The 19,384-nt window shown below is 54.8% G+C and overlaps 1 protein-coding gene across 1 annotated transcript in view; it reads right to left on the reverse strand.

Annotated features, from left to right (window-relative positions):
• psmb8a (proteasome 20S subunit beta 8A) overlaps positions 1 to 19,384 on the reverse strand; it is a 361,129-nt gene that overhangs the window by 199,355 nt on the left and 142,390 nt on the right. Inside the window, exons 3-4 of the mRNA XM_068009339.1 lie at positions 14,332 to 14,443; positions 13,997 to 14,126 (exon numbers count right to left, since the gene is read on the reverse strand). Of these exons, the coding sequence (XP_067865440.1) occupies positions 13,997 to 14,126; positions 14,332 to 14,443 (242 nt within the window). The remainder of the gene's footprint in view (positions 1 to 13,996; positions 14,127 to 14,331; positions 14,444 to 19,384) is intronic.

Here is a 19,384-nt window from a genome sequence, read left to right on the forward strand (position 1 = left end):
TTCAGAGAGAGGACACAGGGTGATGGGGAATGGGAGTGAGGGGAGATCTCTTTCAGAGAGATGACACAGGGGGATGGGGAATGGGAGTGAGGGGAGAGCTCTTTCAGAGAGAGGACACAGGGTGATGGGGAATGGGAGTGAAGGGAGAGCGCTTTCAGAGAGCGGACAGAGGGTGATGGGCAACGGGAGTGAGGGGAGAGCTCTTTCAGAGAGAGGACACAGGGTGATGGGGAATAGGAGTGAGGGTAGAGCTCTTTTTGAGAGAGGACACAGGGCGATGGGGAATGGGAGTGAGGGGAGAGCTCTTTCAGAGAGAGGACACAGGGTGATGGGAAATGGGTGCGAGGGGAGAGCTCTTCGGGAGTGAGGACACCGGGTGATGGGGAATGGGAGAGAGAGGAGAGCTGTTTCAGAGAGAGGACACAGGGTGACGGGGAATGGGAGTGAGGGGAGAGCTCTTCCAGAGAGAGGACACAGGGAGATGGGGAATGGGAGTGAGAGGACAGCTCTTTCAGAGAGAGGACACAAGGCGATGGAGAATGGGAGTGAGGGGAGAGCTCTTTCAGAGAGAGGACACAGGGTGATGGGGAATGGGAGTGAGGGGAGAGCTCTTTCAGAGAGAGGACACAGGGTGACGGGGAATGGGAGTGAGGGGAGAGCTCTATCAGAGAGAGTACACAGAGTGATGGGGAATGGGAGTGAGAGGAGAGTCTTTCAGAGAGATGACACAGGGGGATGGGGAATGGGAGTGAGGGGAGAGCTCTTTCAGAGAGAGGACACAGGGTGATGGGGAATGGGAGTGAAGGGAGAGTTCTGTCAGAGAGCGGACAAAGGGTGATGGGGAATGGGAGTGAGGGGAGAGCTCTTTCAGAGAGAGGACACAGGGTGATGGGGAATGGGAGTGAGGGGAGAGCTCTTTCAGAGAGAGGACACAGGGTGATGGGGAATGGGTTTGAGGGGTGAGCTCTTTCTGAGAGATGACACAGGGTGATGGGGAATGGGAGTGAGGGGAGAACTCTTTCAGAGAGAGGACAAAGGGTGATGGGGAATGGTAGTGAGGGGAGAGCTCTTTCAGAGAGAGGACACAGGGTGATGTGGAATGGGAGTGAGGGGAGAGCTCTTTCAGAGAGAGGACACACGGTGATGGGGAATGGGAGTGAAGGGAGAGCTCTTTCAGACAGAGGACACAGGGTGATGGAGAATGGGAGTGAGGGGAGAGCTCTTTCAGAGAGAGGACACAGGGAGATGGAGAATGGGAGTGAGTGGAGAGCTCTTTCAGAGAGAGGACACAAGATGACAGGGAATGGGAGTGAGGGGAGAGTTCTTTCAGAGAGAGGACACAGGGTGATGGAGAATGGGAGTGAGGGGAGAGCTCTTTCAGAGAGAGGACGCAGGGTGATGGGGAATGGGCGTGAGGGGACAGCTCTTTCAGAGAGAGGACACAGGGTGATGGAGAATGGGAGTGAGGGGAAAGCTCTTTCAGAGAGAGGACACAAGGCGATGGGGAATGGGAGTGAGGGGAGAGCTCTTGCAGAGAGAGGACACATGGTGATGGGGAGTGGGAGTGAGGGGAGAGCTCTTTCAGAGAGAGGACACAGGGCGATGGGGAATGGGAGTGAGGGGAGAGCTCTTTCAGAGAGAGGACACAGGGTGATGTGGAATGGGAGTGAGGGGAGAGCTCTTTCAGAGAGCGGACACAGGCTGATGGAGAATGGGAGTGAGGGGAGAGTTCTTTCAGAGAGAGGACACAGGGAGATGGAGAATGGGAGTGAGGGGAGAGCTCTTTCAGAGAGAGGACACAAGATGACAGGGAATGGGAGTGAGGGGAGAGCTCTTTCAGAGAGAGGACACAGGGTGATGGAGAATGGGAGTGAGGGGAGAGCTCTTTCAGAGAGAGGACGCAGGGTGATGGGGAATGGGCGAGAGGGGAGAGCTCTTTCAGAGAGAGGACACAGGGTGATCGGGAATGGGAGTGAGGGGAGAGTTCTTTCAGAGAGAGGACACAGGGAGATGGAGAATGGGAGTGAGGGGAGAGCTCTTTCAGAGAGAGGACACAAGATGACAGGGAATGGGAGTGAGGGGAGAGCTCTTTCAGAGAGAGGACACAGGGTGATGGAGAATGGGAGTGAGGGGAGAGCTCTTTCAGAGAGAGGACACAGGGTGATGGGGAATGGGCGAGAGGGGAGAGCTCTTTCAGAGAGATGACACAGGGAGATGGAGAATGGGAGTGAGGGGAGAGCTCTTTCAGAGAGAGGACGCAGGGTGATGGGGAATGGGAGTGAGGGGAGAGCTCTTTCAGAGAAAGGACGCAGGGTGATGGAGAATGGGAGTGAGGGGAGAGCTCTTTCAGAGAGAGGACGCAGGGTGATGGGGAATGGGAGTGAGGGGAGAGCTCTTTCAGAGAGAGGACACTGGGTGATGGGGAATGGGAGTGATGGGAGAGCTCTTTCAGAGAGAGGACACAGGTTGATGGGGAATGGGAGTGAGGGGAGAGCTCTTCCAGAGAGAGGACACAGGGTGACGGGGAATAGGAGTGAGGGGAGAGCTCTCTCAGAGAGAGTACACAGAGTGATGCGGAATGGGAGTGAGGGGATAGCTCTTTCAGAGAGAGGACACATGGTGATGGGGAGTGGGAGTGAGGGGAGAGCTCTTTCAGAGAGAGGACACAGGGCGATGGGGAATGGGAGTGAGGGGAGAGCTCTTTCAGAGAGAGGACACAGGGTGATCGGGAATGGGAGTGAGGGGAGAGCTCTTTCAGAGAGAGGACACAGGGAGATGGGGAATGGGAGTGAGAGGAGAGCTCTTTCAGAGAGAGGACACGGGGTGATGGGGAATGGGAGTGAGAGGAGAGCTCTTTCAGAGAGAGGACACAGGGCGATGGGGAATGGGAGTGAAGGGAGAGCACTTTCAGAGACAGGACACAGGGGGATGGGGAATGGGAGTGAGGGGAGAGCTCTTTCAGAGAGAGGACACAGGGTGATGGGGAATGGGAGTGAGGGGAGAGCTCTTTCAGAGAGAGGACACAGGGTGATGGGGAATGGGAGTGAGGGGAGAGCTCTTTCAGAGAGAGGACACAGGGCGATGGGGAATGGGAGTGAGGGGAGAGCTCTTTCAGAGAGAGGACAAAGGGCGATGGGGAATGGGAGTGAGGGGAGAGCTCTTACAGAGAGAGGACACAGGGTGATGGGGAATGGGAGTGAGGGGAGAGCTCTTTCAGAGACAGGACACAGGGTGACGGGGAATGGGAGTGAGGGGAGAGCTCTATCAGAGAGAGTACACAGAGTGATGGGGAATGGGAGTGTGAGGAGAGCTCTTTCAGAGAGAGGACACAGAGTGATGGGGAATGGGAGTGAGAGGAGAGCTCTTTCAGAGAGAGGACGCAGGGTGATGGGGAATGGGAGTGAGGGGAGAGCTCATTCAGAGAGCGGACAGAGGGTGATGGGGAATGGGAGTGAGGGGAGAGCTCTTTCAGAGAGAGGACACAGGGTGATGGGGAATGGGAGTGAGGGGAGATCTCTTTCAGAGAGAGGACACAGGGTGATGGGGAATGGGAGTGAGGGGAGAGCTCTTTCAGACAGAGGACACAGGTTGATGGAGAATGGGAGTTCGGGGAGAGCTCTTTCAGAGAGAGGACACAGGGAGATGGAGAATGGGAGTGAGGGGAGAGCTCTTTCAGAGAGAGGACACAAGGTGACAGGGAATGGGAGTGAGGGGAGAGCTCTTTCAGAGAGAGGACACAGGGTGATGAGGAATGGGAGTGACGGGAGAGCTCTTTCAGAGAGAGGACACAGGGTGACGGGGAATGGGAGTGAGGGGAGAGCTCTTTCAGAGAGAGGACACAGGTTGATGGGGAATGGGAGTGAGAGGAGAGCTCTTTCAGAGAGCGGGCAGAGGGCGATGGGGAATGGGACTCAGGGGAGAGCTCTTTCAGAGAGAGGACACAGGGTGATGGGGAATGGGAGTGAGAGGAGAGTTCTTTCAGAGAGCGGACAAAGGGTGATGGGGAATGGGAGTGAGAGGAGAGCTCTTTCAGAGAGAGGACACAGGGTGATGGGGAATGGGAGTGAGGGGAGAGCTCTTTCAGAGAGAGGACACAGGGTGACAGGGAATGGGAGTGAGAGGAGTGCTCCTTCAGAGAGAGGACACAGAGTGATGGGGGACGGGAGTTAGAGGAGAGCTTTTTCAGAGAGAGGACACAGGGTGATGGGGAATGGGAGTGAGGGGAGAGCTCTTTCAGAGAGAGGACACAGGGGGATGGGGAATGGGAGTGAGGGGAGAGCTCTTTCAGAGAGAGGACACAGGGTGATGGGGAATGGGAGTGAAGGGAGAGCTCTGTCAGAGAGTGGACAGAGGGTGATGGGGAATGGGAGTGAGGGGAGAGCTCTTTCAGAGAGAGGACAAAGGGCGATGGGGAATGGGAGTGAGGGGTGAGCTCTTTCTGAGAGATGACACAGGGTGATGGGGAATGGGAGTGAGCTGAGAACTCTTTCAGAGAGAGGACACAGGGTGATGGGGAATGGGAGTGAGGGGAGAGCTCTTTCAGAGAGAGGACACAGGGTGATGGGGAATGGAGTGAGGGGATAGCTCTTTCAGAGAGAGGACACAGGGCGATGGGGAATGGGAGTGAGGGGAGAGCTCTTTCAGAGAGAGGACACAGGGTGATCGGGAATGGGAGTGAGGGGAGAGCTCTTTCAGTGAGATGACACAGGGTGATGGGGAATGGGAGTGAGGGGAGAGCTCTTTCAGAGAGAGGACACAGGGAGATGGGGAATGGGAGTGAGAGGAGAGCTCTTTCAGAGAGAGACACAAGGCGATGGGGAATGGGAGTGAGGGGAGAGCTCTTTCAGAGAGAGGACACAGGGTGATGGGGAATGGGAGTGAGGGGAGAGCTCTTTCAGAGAGAGGACACAGGGTGACGGGGAATGGGAGTGAGGGGAGAGCTCTATCAGAGAGAGGACACAGAGTGATGGGGAATGGGAGTGAGAGGAGAGCTCTTTCAGAGAGATGACACAGGGGGATGGGGAATGGGAGTGAGGGGAGAGCTCTTTCAGAGAGATGACACAGGGGGATGGGGAATGGGAGTGAGGGGAGAGCTCTTTCTGAGAGAGTACACAGAGTGATGGGGAATGGGAGTGAGAGGAGAGCTCTATCAGAGAGAGTACACAGAGTGATGGGGAATGGGAGTGAGAGGAGAGCTCTTTCAGAGAGAGGACACAGAGTGATGGGGGACGGGAGTTAGAGGAGAGCTCTTTTAAAGAGCGGACACAGGGTAATGGGGAATGGGAGTGAGAGGAGAGCTCTTTCAGAGAGAGGACACAGGGTGATGGGGAATGGGAGTGAAGGGAGAGCTCTTTCAGAGAGAGGACAAAGGGTTTTGGGGAATAGGAGTGAGTGGAGAGCTCGTTCAGAGAGAGGACACAGGGCGATGGGGAATGGGAGTGAGGGGTGAGCTCTTTCTGAGAGATGACACAGGGTGATGGGGAATGGGAGTGAGGGGAGAACTCTTTCAGAGAGAGGACACAGGGTGATGGGGAATGGTAGTGAGGGGAGAGCTCTTTCAGAGAGAGGACACAAGGTGATGTGGAATGGGAGTGAGAGGAGAGCTCTTTCAGAGAGAGGACACAGGGTGATGGGGAATGGGAGTGAGGGGAGAGCTCTTCCAGAGAGAGGACACAGGGTGACGGGGAATAGGAGTGAGGGGAGAGCTCTATCAGAGAGAGTACACAGAGTGATGGGGAATGGGAGTGAGGGGAGAGCTCTTTCAGAGAGAGGACACAGGGTGATGGGGAATGGGAGTGAGGGGAGAGCTCTTTCAGAGAGAGGACACATGGTGATGGGGAGTGGGAGTTCGGGGAGAGCTCTTTCAGAGAGAGGACACAGGGAGATGGAGAATGGGAGTGAGGGGAGAGCTCATTCAGAGTATGGACACAAGGTGACAGGGAATGGGAGTGAGGGGAGAGCTCTTTCAGAGTGAGGACACAGGGTGATGGAGAATGGGAGTGAGGGGAGAGCTCTTTCAGAGAGAGGACGCAGGGTGATGGGGAATGGGAGTGACGGGAGAGCTCTTTCAGAGAGAGGACACAGGGTGATGGAGAATGGGAGTTAGGGGAGAGCTCTTTCAGAGAGAGGACACAGGTTGATGGGGAATGGGAGTGAGAGGAGAGCTCTTTCAGAGAGCGGACAGAGGGCGATGGGGAATGGGACTCAGGGGAGAGCTCTTTCAGAGAGAGGACACAGGGTGATGGGGAATGGGAGTGAGGGGAGAGCACTTTCAGAGAGAGGACACAGGGTGATGGGGAATGGGAGTGAGGGGAGAGCTCTTTCAGAGAGCGGACACAGGGTGATGGGGAATGGGAGTGAGAGGAGAGCTCTTTCAGAGAGAGGACACAGGGTGATGGGGAATGGGAGTGAGGGGAGAGCTCTTTCAGAGAGAGGACACAGGGTGACGGGGAATGGGAGTGAGGGGAGAGCTCTATCAGAGAGAGTACACAGAGTGATGGGGAATGGGAGTGAGAGGAGAGCTCTTTCAGAGAGAGGACACAGAGTGATGGGGGACGGGAGTTAGAGGAGAGCTCTTTCAGAGAGAGGACACAGGGTGATGGGGAATGGGAGTGAGGGGAGAGCTCTTTCAGAGAGAGGACACAAAGAGATGGGGAATGGGAGTGAGGGGAGAGCTCTTTCAGAGAGAGGACACAGGGTGATGGGGAATGGGAGTGAAGGGAGAGCTCTGTCAGAGAGCGGACAGAGGGTGATGGGGAATGGGAGTGAGGGGAGAGCTCTTTCAGAGAGAGGGCAAAGGGTGATGGGGAATAGGAGTGAGGGGAGAGCTCTTTCAGAGAGAGGACACAGGGCGATGGGGAATGGGAGTGAGGGGTGAGCTCTTTCTGAGAGATGACACAGGGTGATGGGGAACGGGAGTGAGGGGAGAACTCTTTCAGAGAGAGGACACAGGGTGATGGGGAATGGGAGTGAGGGGAGAGCTCTTTCAGAGAGAGGACACAGGGTGACGGGGAATGGGAGTGAGGGGAGAGCTCTTTCAGAGAGAGGACACAAGGCGATGGGGAATGGGAGTGAGGGGAGAGCTCTTTCAGAGAGATGACACAGGGGGATGGGGAATGGGAGTGAGGGGAGAGCTCTTTCTGAGAGAGTACACAGAGTGATGGGGAATGGGAGTGAGAGGAGAGCTCTATCAGAGAGAGTACACAGAGTGATGGGGAATGGGAGTGAGAGGAGAGCTCTTTCAGAGAGAGGACACAGAGTGATGGGGGACGGGAGTTAGAGGAGAGCTCTTTCAGAGAGAGGACACAGGGTGATGGGGAATGGGAGTGAAGGGAGAGCACTTTCAGAGACAGGACACAGGGGGATGGGGAATGGGAGTGAGGGGAGAGCTCCGTCAGAGACCGGACAGAGGGTGATGGGGAATGGGAGTGAGGGGAGAGCTCTTTCAGAGAGAGGACAAAGGGTGATGGGGAATAGGAGTGAGGGGAGAGCTCTTTCAGAGAGAGGACACAGGGCGATGGGGAATGGGAGTGAGGGGTGAGCTCTTTCTGAGAGATGACACAGGGTGATGGGGAATGGGAGTGAGGGGAGAGCTCTTTCAGAGAGAGGACACAGGGTGATGTGGAATGGGAGTGAGGGGAGAGCTTTTTCAGAGAGAGGACACAGGGTGACGGGGAACGGGAGTGAGGGGAGAGCTCTTTCAGAGAGAGGACACAGGGTGATGGGGAATGGGAGTGAGGGGAGAGCTCTTTCAGAGAGAGGACACAGGGTGATGGGGAATGGGAGTGAGGGGAGAGCTCTTCCAGAGAGAGGACACAGGGTGACGGGGAATAGGAGTGAGGGGAGAGCTCTATCAGAGAGAGTACACAGAGTGATGGGGAATGGGAGTGAGCGGATAGCTCTTTCAGAGAGAGGACTCATGGTGATGGGGAGTGGGAGTGAGGGGAGAGCTCTTTCAGAGAGAGGACACAGGGCGATGGGAAATGGGAGTGAGGGGAGAGCTCTTTCAGAGAGAGGACACTGGGTGATCGGGAATGGGAGTGATGGGAGAGCTCTTTCAGAGAGATGACACAGGGTGATGGGGAATGGGAGTGAGGGGAGAGCTCTTTCAGAGAGAGGACACAGGGAGATGGGGAATGGGAGTGAGAGGAGAGCTCTTTCAGAGAGAGGACACAAGGCGATGGGGAATGGGAGTGAGGGGAGAGCTCTATCAGAGAGAGGACACAGGGTGATGGGGAATGGGAGTGAGGGGAGAGCTCTTTCAGAGAGAGGACACAGGGTGACGGGGAATGGGAGTGAGGGGAGAGCTCTATCAGAGAGAGTACACAGAGTGATGGGGAATGGGAGTGAGAGGAGAGCTCTTTCAGAGAGATGACACAGGGGGATGGGGAATGGGAGTGAGGGGAGAGCTCTTTCAGAGAGATGACACAGGGGGATGGGGAATGGGAGTGAGGGGAGAGCTCTTTCAGACAGAGGACACAGGGTGATGGAGAATGGGAGTTCGGGGAGAGCTCTTTCAGAGAGAGGACACAGGGAGATGGAGAATGGGAGTGAGGGGAGAGCTCATTCAGAGTGAGGACACAAGGTGACAGGGAATGGGAGTGAGGGGAGAGCTCTTTCAGAGTGAGGACACAGGGTGATGGGGAATGGGCGTGAGGGGAGAGCTCTTTCAGACAGAGGACACAGGGTGATGGGGAATGGGAGTGACGGGAGAGCTCTTTCAGAGAGAGGACACAGGGTGATGGAGAATGGGAGTGAGGGGAGAGCTCTTTCAGAGAGAGGACACAGGTTGATGGGGAATGGGAGTGAGAGGAGAGCTCTTTCAGAGAGCGGACAGAGGGCGATGGGGAATGGGACTCAGGGGAGAGCTCTTTCAGAGAGATGACACAGGGTGATGGGGAATGGGAGTGAGGGGAGAGCACTTTCAGAGAGAGGACACAGGGTGATGGGGAATGGGAGTGAGAGGAGAGCTCTTTCAGAGAGCGGACACAGGGTGATGGGGAATGGGAGTGAGAGGAGAGCTCTTTCAGAGAGAGGACACAGGGTGATGGGGAATGGGAGTGAGTGGAGAGCTCTTTCAGAGAGAGGACACAGGGTGAAGGGGAATGGGAGTGAGGGGAGAGCTCTATCAGAGAGAGTACACAGAGTGATGGGGAATGGGAGTGAGAGGAGAGCTCTTTCAGAGAGAGGACACAGAGTGATGGGGGACGGGAGTTAGAGGAGAGCTCTTTCAGAGAGAGGACACAGGGTGATGGGGAATGGGAGTGAGGGGAGAGCTCTTTCAGAGAGAGGACACAAAGAGATGGGGAATGGGAGTGAGGGGAGAGCTCTTTCAGAGAGAGGACACAGGGTGATGGGGAATGGGAGTGAAGGGAGAGCTCTGTCAGAGAGCGGACAGAGGGTGATGGGGAATGGGAGTGAGGGGAGAGCTCTTTCAGAGAGAGGGCAAAGGGTGATGGGGAATAGGAGTGAGGGGAGAGCTCTTTCAGAGAGAGGACACAGGGCGATGGGGAATGGGAGTGAGGGGTGAGCTCTTTCTGAGAGATGACACAGGGTGATGGGGAACGGGAGTGAGGGGAGAGCTCTTTCAGAGAGAGGACACAGGGTGACGGGGAATGGGAGTGAGGGGAGAGCTCTATCAGAGAGAGTACACAGAGTGATGGGGAATGGGAGTGAGAGGAGAGCTCTTTCAGAGAGATGACACAGGGGGATGGGGAATGGGAGTGACGGGAGAGCTCTTGCAGAGAGAGGACACAGGGTGATGGGGAATGGGAGTGAAGGGAGAGTTCTGTCAGAGAGCGGACAAAGGGTGATGGGGAATGTGAGTGAGGGGAGAGCTCTTTCAGAGAGAGGACACAGTGTGATGGGGAATAGGAGTGAGGGGAGAGCTCTTTTTGAGAGCGGACACAGGGCGATGGGGAATGGGAGTGAGGGGAGAGCTCTTTCAGAGAGAGGACACAGGGCGATGGGGAATGGGAGTGAGGGGATAACTCTTTCAGAGAGAGGACACAGGGTGATGGGGAATGGGAGTGAGGGGTGAGCTCTTTCTGAGGGATGACACAGGGTGATGGGGAATGGGAGTGAGGGGAGAACTCTTTCAGAGAGAGGACACAGGGTGATGGGGAATGGTAGTGAGGGGAGAGCTCTTTCAGAGAGAGCACACAGGGTGATGTGGAATGGGAGTGAGGGGAGAGCTCTTTCAGAGAGAGGACAGAGGGTGATGGGGAATGGGAGTGAGGGGAGAGCTCTTTCAGAGAGATGACACAGGGTGATGGGGAATGGGATTGAGGGGAGAGCTCTTTCAGAGAGATGACACAGGGTGATGGGGAATGGGAGTGAGGGGAGATCTCTTTCAGAGAGGGGACACAGGGTGATGGGGAATGGGAGTGAAGGGAGAGCTCTTTCAGAGAGCGGACAGAGGGTGATGGGGAATGGGAGTGAAGGGAGAGCTCTTTCAGAGAGCGGACAGAGGGTAATGGGGAATGGGAGTGAGGGGAGAGCTCTTTCAGAGAGAGGACACAGGGTGAATGGGAATGGGAGTGAGGGAAGAGCTCTTTCAGAGAGAGGACACAGGGTGATGGGGAATGGGAGTGAGGGGAGAGCTCTTTCAGACAGAGGACAGAGGGTGACGGGGAATGGGAGTGAGGGGAGAGCTTTTTCAGAGAGAGGACACAGGGTGACGGGGAATGGGAGTGAGGGGAGAGCTCTTTCAGACAGAGGACAGAGGGTGATGGGGTATGGGAGTGAGGGGAGAGCTCTTTTAAACAGAGAACACAGGGTGACAGGGAATGGGAGTGAGGGGAGAGCTTTTTCAGAGAGAGGACACAGCGTGACGGGGAATGGGAGTGAGGGGAGAGCTCTTTCAGACAGAGGACAGAGGGTGATGGGGTATGGGAGTGAGGGGAGAGCTCTTTTAGACAGAGGACACAGGGTGATGGGGAATGGGAGTGAGGGGAGAGCTTTTTCAGAGAGAGGACACAGGGTGACGGGGAACGGGAGTGAGGGGAGAGCTCTTTCAGAGAGAGGACACTGGGTGATGGGGAATGGGAGTGAGGGGAGAGCTCTTTCAGAGAGTGGACACAGGGTGATGGAGAATGGGAGTGTGGGGAGAGCTCTTTCAGAGAGAGGACACAGGGAGATGGAGAATGGGAGTGAGGGGAGAGCTCTTTCAGAGAGAGGACACAAGTTGACAGGGAATGGGAGTGAGGGGAGAGCTCTTTCAGAGAGAGGACACAGGGTGATGGAGAATGGGTGTGAGGGGAGAGCTCTTTCAGAGAGAGGACACAGGGTGATGGGGAATGGGAGTGAGGGGAGAGCTCTTTCAGAGAGAGGACACAGGGTGATGGGGAATGGGAGTGAGGGGAGAACTCTTTCAGAGAGAGGACACAGGGTGATGGAGAATGGGAGTGAGGGGAGAGCTCTTTCAGAGAGAGGACACAGGGTGATGGGGAATGGGAGTGAGGGGAGAACTCTTTCAGAGAGAGGACACAGGGTGATGGGGAATGGGAGTGAGGGGAGAACTCTTTCAGAGAGAGGACACAGGGTGATGGGGAATGGGAGTGAGGGGAGAACTCTTTCAGAGAGAGGACACAGGGTGATGGGGAATGGGAGTGAGGGGAGAACTCTTTCAGAGAGAGGACACAGGGTGAATGGGAATGGGAGTGAGGGGAGAGCTCTTTCAGAGAGAGGACACAGGGAGATGGGGAATGCGAGTGAGAGGAGAGAGGATTTAGGGTGATGGGCCGAAAGGCCTCCTTGACGCTGTGATACTGTCGTTCTGTTTGGAGCTCCAGGTCTGGTGATATATTTTAAAAATATTGTGCTCACTGTTAACTGTACCTCCTGATTATTAATGGCCGTCTGAGCGAAGTAATTCCTCTTCATCTCTGTGTTCAATGGGGGACCCTTTGTTTTGAAACTCTGCCTCCTAGTTCTAGATTCCCCCATGAGGGGAAACATCCACTCAGCATCTACCCTGTAATGCCCCCTCAGAATGTTATATGTTTCAATAAGATCACTTCTCATTGTTCTGAACTCCAATGACTATCGGCCCAGCCTGCTGAACCTTTCCGGATAAGACAACCCCTTCACCTCAGGAATCAGTTGACTGAACCTTCTCGCAACTGCTTCGAATGCAAGTATATCCCTACTGAAGTAAAGAGACAAAAACTGTACGCAGTTTTGGACCCCATTCTACTTGAGTTTACTGTGGTAGTGTGGTTTCCTCGCATGCCATGGCTCCTGTCTGACATCGTTCTTCCACTGGGACCACTTCGGCATGGGCAGGAATGTTACCAGAACAGTGTCATGGGAAAGACCCAACTCAAGGTTTTAATGAGAACAATAAAACAGCAAATACATTTCGAATCATTCTACCTTTCAATAAGGTGGAAGTCTTCGGACAAAAGCAAACTCCTTGCCACTCTGAACATTCCCCTTTTACATACAACAGAAACATTCCTTCAAAGCAAAAATGTTTACATTTAAAATAAGTGTGCCTCCAGCTCCCCACACAGAACACACATGATCCGACTGTGCAATGTTATATGCTAAAATCAGTCACGTGGAAGAATTGTTATCCCTTTTGCTCAAAAAAAAACTGAAGTTAATGACTGATCAAGATAAAATCACTGTCATTTGTAAGACTACTTATCAAACCACACACTAATCTTCCCGAGTTTTTAAAATTTTGAACCAAAGTCCTCGGTTCCATCTTCTCCCTGCATTGTCTGTTTGTGCCCTAATGGTTTCAGTGATATTTATTATACAATCATGGAATGATGCTATTCAACCCATTGCGTCTGTGCCGGCTCTTTGGTAGAACTCTAATTAATCCCACTCTCCTGCACTTTCCCAATATTGACATAGTTATGCTTTAATGTCTATTTAGGACTGAAATTTCGTCGAAGTTTTGGATTGAAAAATGTTCTTTAACTCTTCAAGTGGGATCAGTAGGACAACATTAGTAGATTATGTGAGATTAAGATACGTTAACAGTCTTAGAGTGAATACTGAAACACTGTAGTTGTGGGGAACCAGGGCATGATGGGATACTTGGCCATTGTTCTGGGAAAGTTGTACAACCCAGTACCTAATTGCCTCCATATCTGTGTAAACATGCTGTCCTTGCTTCACTTTTCAAAGAGACAAGGGTGTGACTGGAGACAGGACAGGATGCCATAAACTATGGGAACTGACAGCGTCAAGGCTGGGGAGGACACCGCAGGGGAATGATTCATGGGGCAATACAATCCAGTTTAATTGATCAAGCTGAAGATCTGGAATGCGTTGGGGGTAGTATGAACAAATGAGTCTTGGTGATTGTATCCTATAAATGTACATTTCAAATTCTATTTCACTGAGAAGTGGTTTGGATGACCAGAGAGCTTCTCCCTTGCACCGTGCTTGAATAAACCTTTATTTACTTCAATCCCGTGGACTCGAGAGTGGTTATATTTTCTCCACAACACTCTCCCTTGGCTTGTTTAGCTGCTGTATTACTTCACAAATATAAACTTTTATTTTCAAATAATTATGTCCTCTACGGTGAAGAGGCCTGACAGTTACTTCATCTGATTGAGAGTTCGTTGTAAGATAAATTACACCTTGCTATCCCAGCCACACATCATGGTCCCAATTGACATTCCCATACCCCAAACTCCCTGCCCCCCACACACCTGAACCCCTTATATCTGTACAAATTACACACATGCCCCTCACTCCCTGCCCCCTCATACCCACAGATTACACGCATGCCCCTCATAACCATACATCTTATACCCATATCCCTCACACCTTGTCCACATACCGTGCCCCTCACACCCATACTCCCTCATCCCCATACATCTTACAAACATATTCCCTGTCCCTCACTCCCATATTCCAAAACTCGCTGTCTCTCACTGCCATACCCCTCACATCTTTCCTCCTCACTCCCATATCCCTCACACCCTACCACTTACATCTATACCCCCTCACTCCCCAACCCCTCACTCACCTTGTCATCCCAGCCGCAGATCATGGTTCCCATCGACAGTCCCATTCCTTTATACTCAGAGACCATGTTCGCCAATAGCTTGGAGGCAGCAGCCACTGAAATACGTTTTTTGTTCCGTAATTTATATATCCTATAAAATATGACAATTAGAAAATTTTTGCAAAACAAAGTGATGAAGTAGACTGGTGACATCAATCTGATTTAATTGCTGCACACTAATATTTAATCATGACCTAATAATTTAAACAGTTTAAACTAATGGCACTGTTCCATGCAATTTACTCGATTATATTTCCCTGGAATTGAAAGGTTCATCATGTAACGATTCTGCTCACCTGCACTGTTTGGCTAACATTCTCTCCCAATAGACACAGTCTGCAGCACTGCCAGACATTGTACCCAGCAGGTACGGGTTTATCTCAATCACCTTCTTGAACGCCTGGGTACCTAAAAAAAGAGTACAATTATATTTTTACTATGCTATAGGGTCCTTGAATTACAATGTCTGTGTATGTCCATGCATCTGTGTGCACATACATATGTGTGAGCGTGCGCACGTCTGTGTCTGTCTGCACACACACTAGCACACGTACATGTCTCCGTATGTACGTATCCACATGTGTACGTGCGCGTATCGCTGTGGAGCATGTTTGTGTGTACGTATCTGTGTCTGTGTGCAAAGGCACGTCCCTGTGCACACAGGCGTGCCTCTGTGTTCGGATGTGTCTCTGTGTGTATGCATACATGTGTGTGCAGGAGTCTCTGTTTGTCTGTGTCAGCATGCGTAAATGTCTGTGTGTCCATAGGGATAGAGCAGGGGAATGGGAATAATTGCTAGCTCTTTCAAAGAACCAGCACAGTCACAATGGATTAAATGTCCTCCATCTGTGCTGTGTCAGACCGTAGACAGAGCGAGAGAGGGAGAGGAGCACCGCAGGTGTGGAGAAAGAGAGAGAGGATTACAGCGGGAGCGGAGAAAGAGAGAGAGGAGCATGTCAGGAATGGAGAGAGAAAGAGAGAGGAGCACGGCGGGAGTGGAGCGAGAGAGAGCAGCATGGCAGGAGTGGAGACAGGGAGAGGAGCATAGCAGGAGAGGAGAGAGAGAGGCGCACAGCAGGAGTGGAGAGAGAGAGGAGCATAGCAGGAGTGGAGAGAGAGAGGCGCACAGCAGGAGTGGAGAGAGAGAGGAGCACAGCAGGAGTGGAGAGAGAGAGGAGCACGGCAGGAGTGGAGAGAGAGAGGAGCACGGCAGGAGAGGAGAGAGAGAGAGGAGCATAGCAGGAATGGAGAGAGGGAGGATCACGGCAGGATTGGAGAGAGGGAGAGGAACACATCAGGAGTCGAGACAGAGAGGAGCACAGCAGAAGTGGAGAGAGAGAGAAGCATGGCAGGAGTGGAGAGAGAAGAGCACAGCAGGAGTGGAGAGAGAGAGAGAAGAGCACGGCAGGAGTGGAGAGAGAGCGGAGCACCGCAGGAGTAGAGAGAGAGAGAAGAGCACGGCAGGAGTGGAGAGAGGGAGAGGAGCACGGCAGGAGTGGAGAGAGAGAGAAGAGCACAGCAGGAGTGGAGAGAGAGAGAGAAGAGCACGGCAGGAGTGGAGAGAGGGTGGATCACGGCAGGAGTGGAGAGAGAGAGAAGAGCACAGCAGGAGTGGAGAGAGAGAGGAGCACGGCAGGAGTAGAGAGAGAGAGAGAAGAGTACGGCAGGAGTGGAGAGAGGGAGAGGAGCACGGCAGGAGTGGAGAGAGGGAGAGGAACTCGGCAGGAGTGGAGAGCTAGAGAGGAGCACGGCAGGAGTGGGGAGAGAAAAAGGAGCACGGCAGGAGTGGAGAGAGGGAGAGGAGCACGGCAGGAGTGGAGAGAGAGGGAGAGGAGCACGGCAGGAGTGGAGAGAGAGGGAGAGGAGCACAGCGGGAATGGAGAGAGAGGGAGAGGAGCACGGCAGGAATGGAGAGACAGAGGACCACGGCAGGCCTGGAGAGAGAGAGAGAAGATTATGGCAGGCGTGGAGAGAGAAAGAGAGGAGCACAGCAGGAGTGCAGAGAGGCAGAGGAGCACGGCAGGAGTGGAGAGAGAGGGAGAGGAGCAAGGCAGGAGTGGAGAGAGAGAGGGGAGCACGGCAGGAGTGGAGAGAGAGAGAGAGAGGAACTCGGCAGGAGTGGAGAGAGAGAGAGGAACCCGGCAGGAGTGGAGAGAGAGAGAGACAGGAGCATGGCAGGAGTGGAGAGTGAAAGAGGAGCACGGCAGGAGTGGAGAGTGAAAGAGGAGCACGGCAGGAGTGGAGAGTGAAAGAGGAGCACGGCAGGAGTGGAGAGTGAAAGAGGAGCACGGCAGGAGTGGAGAGAGAGAGAGGAGCACGGCAGGAGTGGAGAGAGGGAGAGGAGCACGGCAGGAGTGGAGAGAGGGAGAGGTGCACGGTAGGAGTGGAGAGTGCAAGAGGAGCACGGCAGGAGTGGGGAGAGAAACAGGAGCACGGCAGGAGTGGAGAGAGAGAGAGAGGAGCACGGCAGGAGTGGAGAGAGGGAGAGGAGCACGGCAGGAGTGGAGAGAGGGAGAGGAGCACGGTAGGAGTGGAGAGAGAGGAGCACGTCAGGAGTGGAGCGAGAGAGAGGAGCACGGCAGGAGTGGAGAGGGAGAGGATCGAGGTAGGAGTGGAGAGGGAAAGGATCACGGCAGGAGTGGAGAGAGAGAGAGAAGCACTTCAGGAGTGGAGAGTGAAAGAGGAGCACGGCAGGAGTGGAGAGAGAGAGAGCAGCACGACAGGAGTGGAGAGAGAGAGAGCAGCACGGCAGGAGTGGAGAGAGAGAGAGCAGCACGGCAGGAGTGGAGAGAGAGAGAGGAGCACGGCAGGAGTGGAGAGAGGGAGAGGAGCACGGCAGGAGTGGAGAGTGAAAGAGGAGCACGGCAGGAGTGGGGAGAGAAACAGGAGCACGGCAGGAGTAGAGAGAGAGAGAGGAGCACGGCAGGAGTGGAGAGAGGGAGAGGAGCACAGCAGGAGTGGTGAGAGGGAGAGGAGCACGGTAGGAGTGGAGAGAGAGGAGCACGTCAGGAGTGGAGAGAGAGAGAGGAGCACGGCAGGAGTGGAGAGAGGGAGAGAGGAGCAAGGCAGGAGTAGAGAGAGGGATAGGAGCACGGCAGGAGTGGAGAGAGGGAGAGGAGCACGACAGGAGTGGAGAGGGAGTGAGGAGCACGACAGGAGTGGAGAGAGGGAGAGGAGCACGGCAGGAGTGGAGAGAGGGAGAGGAGCACGGCAGGGGTGGAGAGAGAGAGAGGAGCACGGCAGGAGTGGACAGAGGGAGAGGATCACGGCAGGAGTGGAGAGAGGGAGAGGATCTAGGAAGGAGTGGAGAGAGAGAGAGGAGCACGGCAGGAGTGGACAGAGGGAGATGAGCACGGCAGGAGTCGAGAGAAGTAGAGTATCACATCAGGAGTGGAGAGAGGGATAGGATCACGGCAGGAGTGAAGAGAGAGGGAGAGGAGCACGGCAGGAGTGAAGAGAGAGGGAGAGGAGCACGGCAGGAGGGGAGAGAGGGAGAGAACACAACAGGAGTGGAGAGAGGGAGAGGTGCACGGCAGGAAGGGTGAGAGAGAGAGGAGTACGGCAGGAGTGGAGAGAGAGAGAGAAGGGAGCATGGCAGGAGTGGAGAGAGAGAGAGAGGAGCATGGCAGGAGTGGAGAGAGGGAGAGAGGAGCTCGGCGGGAGTGGCGCGGAGAGTGGAGCATGGCAGGAGTGGAGAGAGGGAGAGGAGCTCGGCAGGAGTGGAGAGAGGGAGAGGAGCATGCAGGAGTGGAAAGAGAGAGAGAGGAGTACGGCAGGAGTGGAGAGAGAGAGAGGAGCACGGCAGGAGTGGAGACAGAGAGAGAGAGGTGCGTAGCACGAGTGGAGAGAGGGAGAGAGGAGCACGGCAGGAGTGGAGAGAGAGAGAGAGAGGAGCACAGCAGGCGTGGAGAGAGAGAGAGAGAGGAGCACGGCAGGCGTGGAGAGAGAGAGAGAGGATTATGGCAGGAGTGGAGAGAGAAAAACAGGAGCACAGCAGGAATGAAGAGAGGGATAGTAGCTCGGCAGGAGTGGAGAGAGAGAGAGAGGAGCATGGCAGGAGTGGAGAGAGGGAGAGGAGCACGGCAGGAGTGCAGAGAGAGAGAGAAAGGAGCATGGCAGGAGTGGAGAGAGAGAGAGAGGAGCATGGCAGGAGTGGAGAGAGGGAGAGAGGAGCTCGGCGGGAGTGGTGCGGAGAGTGGAGCATGGCAGGAGTGCAGAGAGAGGGAGAGGAGCACGGCGGGAATGGAGAGAGGGAGAGGAGCACGGCAGGAGTGGAGAGAGAGAGGAGAACGGCAGGAGTGGAGAGAGAGAGAGAAGATTATGGCAGGCGTGGAGAGAGAAAGAGAGGAGCACAGCAGGAGTGCAGAGAGGGAGAGGAGCACGGCAGGAGTGGAGAGAGAGGGAGAGGAGCAAGGCAGGAGTGGAGAGAGAGAGAGAGGAGCACGGCAGGAGTGGAGAGAGCGGGAGAGGAGCTCCGCACGAGTGGAGAGAGGGAGAGGTGCACGGCAGGAGTGGATAGAGGGAGAGGAGCACGGCGGGAGTGGAGAGAAAGAGAGGAGCACGGCAGGAGTGGAGAGAGAGAGGAGCACGGCAGGAATGGAGAGAGAGAGAGAGGAGCACGGCAGGTGTGGAGAGAGGGAGAGGAGCACGGTAGGAGTGGAGAGAGAGGAGCACGTCAGGAGTGGAGCGAGAGAGAGGAGCACGGCAGGAGTGGAGAGGGAGAGGATCGAGGTAGGAGTGGAGAGGGAAAGGATCACGGCAGGAGTGGAGAGAGAGAGAGAAGCACTTCAGGAGTGGAGAGTGAAAGAGGAGCACGGCAGGAATGGAGAGAGAGAGAGCAGCACGACAGGAGTGGAGAGAGAGAGAGCAGCACGGCAGGAGTGGAGAGAGAGAGAGGAGCACGGCAGGAGTGGAGAGAGGGAGAGGAGCACGGCAGGAGTGGAGAGTGAAAGAGGAGCACGGCAGGAGTGGGGAGAGAAACAGGAGCACGGCAGGAGTAGAGAGAGAGAGAGGAGCACGGCAGGAGTGGAGAGAGGGAGAGGAGCACAGCAGGAGTGGTGAGAGGGAGAGGAGCACGGTAGGAGTGGAGAGAGAGGAGCACGTCAGGAGTGGAGAGAGAGAGGAGCACGGCAGGAGTGGAGAGAGGGAGAGAGGAGCAAGGCAGGAGTAGAGAGAGGGATAGGAGCACGGCAGGAGTGGAGAGAGGGAGAGGAGCACGACAGGAGTGGAGAGGGAGTGAGGAGCACGACAGGAGTGGAGAGAGGGAGAGGAGCACGGCAGGAGTGAAGAGAGGGAGAGGAGCACGGCAGGAGTGGAGAGAGGGAGAGGAGCACGGCAGGGGTGGAGAGA

The sequence above is a fragment of the Heterodontus francisci genome, chromosome 29 (genome assembly GCF_036365525.1).
Source record: "Heterodontus francisci isolate sHetFra1 chromosome 29, sHetFra1.hap1, whole genome shotgun sequence".
NCBI classification, from domain to species: Eukaryota; Metazoa; Chordata; class Chondrichthyes; order Heterodontiformes; family Heterodontidae; genus Heterodontus; species Heterodontus francisci.